Here is a 3,198-nt window from a genome sequence, read left to right on the forward strand (position 1 = left end):
TTTTTTTTAAATAGGGGAGTTGCTGGAAGCCATCAAACGTGACTTTGGTTCCTTTGAAAAGTTTAAGGAGAAGCTGACGGCTGCATCTGTTGGTGTCCAAGGCTCAGGTTGGGGTTGGCTTGGTTTTAATAAGGAACGGGGACAGTTACAAATTGCTGCTTGTCCGAATCAGGATCCACTGCAAGGAACAACAGGTTAGATTTAAAAATTGTCATTTCATTTGGGAGAGATGCTCTGCTGTGAAGCATTCAACTAGAAATAAGGAAAACCAGCAGTGTTTTCACTTACGATCATGTAATACTTTGTGCAAATCTTAACAGATAACACTCAGAATCTTGTGTAAGTAAAAATGTTTTAGAAGTCCTGATATTTCATAAAATAAGTGCATGTAATTTTATAGGTACATTAACAAAAATGTTTTGCATTTATTTATTTATTTTTTTTAATTTTTTCTTTTTTTTTTTTTGAGATGGAGTTTTGCTCTTGTTGCCCAGGCTGGAGTACAATGGTGCGATCTCAGCTCACTGCAATCTCTGCCTTCTGGGTTCAAGCAATTCTCCTGCCTCAGCCTCCTGAGTAGCTAGGATTACAGGCATGCACCACCATGCCCGTCTAATTTCGTATTTTTAGTAGAGATGGGGTTTCTCCACGTTGGTCAGGCTGGTCTCTAATTCCCTACCTCAGATGATCTGCCCGCCTCGGCCTCCCAAAGTGCTGCGATTACAGGCGTGAGCCACCATGCCTAGCCTATTTATTTATTTATTTATTTATTTGAGACAGATCTCACTCTGTTGCCCAGGCTGGAGTACAGTGGTGCAATCTCGGCTCACTGCAACCTCCGCCTCCCGGGTTCAAGCGATTCTTCTGCCTCAGCCTCCCAAATAGCTGGGATTACAGGCATATACCACCATACCTGGATAATTTTTGTACTTTCAGTAGAGATGGGGTTTCATCATGTTGGCCAGGCTGGTCTCGAACTCCTGACCTCAAGAGATCAGCCTGCCTCGGCCTCCCAAAGTGCTGGGATTATAGGCATGAGCCACTCTACCCGGCCTAAGAGTTTTTTTAAATGAATGTTTTACAGTTAGAACCAAATTCTTCATTTACCTCACTTAATTTCTGAAAACACTGTGTCCTCCAACTGCTCTGTGTTCCCAAAGATTAAAATTAGCCTTGCGGAGCAGAGCTGTTTTCTCATAAACCCCTGTGAGTGCCCAGACCCTTTGGAGGAGATTCTCAGGGGGCCCCCCACTCCCACGGATGTAATACCCTCTTCCTGCTGCTCCTAAGACCACCATGAGGAAGGCTGAGAATTGGCTCTTGAATGAATTTATTGGTATTTTTAAGAATAGCTATTAAAATACTGTTATTAATTTTCCTAAGTCTATTTTATTTATTGTTAGTATTTGTCACATTTTGTTTGTAAACAATAAATTTAAAATATTCTATAGGAATATTCATTCTTATCTAGATTTCCTATTTCTATTAAAAAAACAAGTGAATGAGATTGTTACAAAGGGTAATTTTGTATGGGTGGAATAATAAAAGTTGAACATGAGAAGATACAGTGTTTTAGACTGAAACTGATGGCTCATTCTTTTTTCCCCTTCTTTCTAACAGGCCTTATTCCACTGCTGGGGATTGATGTGTGGGAGCACGCTTATTACCTTCAGTATAAAAATGTCAGGCCTGATTACCTAAAAGCTATTTGGAATGTAATCAACTGGGAGAATGTAACTGAAAGATACATGGCTTGCAAAAAGTAAACCACGATCATTATACTGAGTATGTTAAGCTCTTTATGACTATTTTTGTAGTGGTATAGAGTGCTGCAGAATACAGTAAGCTGCTCTATTGTAGCATTTCTTGATGTTGCTTAGTCACATGTTTCATAAACAACTTAATGTTCTGAATAATTTCTTACTAAACATTTTGTTATTGGGCAAGTGATTGAAAATAGTAAATGCTTTGTGTGATTGAGTCTGATTGGACATTTTCTTCAGAGAGCTAAATTATAATTGTCATTATAAAACCATCAAAAATATTCCATCCTTATACTTTGGGGACTTGCAGGGATGCCTTTCCAATCCTATTTCATTGCAGTTATAGAAAATCTAGTCTTTTTGCCCCAGTTACTTAACAATAAAATATTAACACTTTCCCAAGGGAAACCCTCGGCTTTCTATAGAAAACTGCACTTTTTGTTGAGTAATCCTCTGCAGTGATACTTCCGGTAGAAGTCACCCAGTGGTTTTGTTATGGTCAAATGTTCCTGTATAGTTTTTGCAAATAGAGCTGTATACTGTTTAAATGTAGCAGGTGTAACTGAACTGGGGTTTGCTCACCTGCGCAGTAAAGGCAAACTTCAACAGCAAAACTGCAAAAAGGTGGTTTTTGCAGCAGGAGAAAGGAGGATGTTTCTTTGCAGGGCGCCAAACAAGGAGAATTGGGCAGCTCATACTTAAGACCCGATCTCCATGATGACTTCCAAGCTAGAGTTTTTAAAGGCAGTGGTAAATTTCAGGAAAGCAGAAGTTAAAGGCAAAATTGTAAATCAGTTGAGATCGGGTGCATTCAGGGTGGAATGGCTATATACCAAAATTGTAAATCAATACATGAAGCTTATATATTGGTTTGGCCTGAAAAGTGAAGTGGGCGGGCTTACAGGTTATGGTGGATTCAAAGACTCCCTGATTTGTGATTGGTTAAGGAAGCAAAGCTTTGTCTAAAAACTTGGGGTCCACAGAAAGGAACAAAAAGGTCGGGCCAGGCCCCTCAGCAAGAAACTTAGAACAAAGAATGGAGGTCAGAGTTTAGTCCCTGGTGTTCCCCCTTATCTGATGTCTGTGTGAATCCATTTGGTGGGGGTCTGGGTTTCTGAAAAGTAGCTCAGGGACACATGTTAAGGATGTTTCTAGGAGACTAACTTCCCTGGCTATTGTTTGAAACTGTATTACCTTCTTGCTTATCAGGTTGCTCGTTTACTTCTCAGGGCTAGCTAGGTGCCTGGAATTTTCAGTGAAGGAACTCAAGATTTTCCTTTATTTCTGTGCTTGTGGGAATCCCCCTGGCACACCCCAAAGAGGGGTCCCTGCTCCATCTCACAGGGATCTTTTTTTATGTTTGGCTTATCATGCATTTCCCATGTTGTTTCATCATCTCCCTAATTTCCTGTTTTTGAGTATTTCATTTGTTTCT

The 3,198-nt window shown here is 40.1% G+C and overlaps 1 protein-coding gene across 1 annotated transcript in view; it reads left to right on the forward strand.

The window, feature by feature from the left end:
- The window catches only part of SOD2 (superoxide dismutase 2, mitochondrial), an 18,563-nt gene that overhangs the window by 13,385 nt on the left and 1,980 nt on the right, over positions 1-3,198 (forward strand). Inside the window, exons 3-4 of the mRNA XM_011975929.1 lie at positions 15-194; positions 1,621-1,785. Coding sequence (XP_011831319.1) covers positions 15-194; positions 1,621-1,766 — 326 coding nt within the window. The 3' untranslated portion in view covers positions 1,767-1,785. The remainder of the gene's footprint in view (positions 1-14; positions 195-1,620; positions 1,786-3,198) is intronic.

Source organism: Mandrillus leucophaeus, unplaced genomic scaffold, assembly GCF_000951045.1.
Source record: "Mandrillus leucophaeus isolate KB7577 unplaced genomic scaffold, Mleu.le_1.0 Scaffold160, whole genome shotgun sequence".
In the NCBI taxonomy this organism is placed as follows: Eukaryota; Metazoa; Chordata; class Mammalia; order Primates; family Cercopithecidae; genus Mandrillus; species Mandrillus leucophaeus.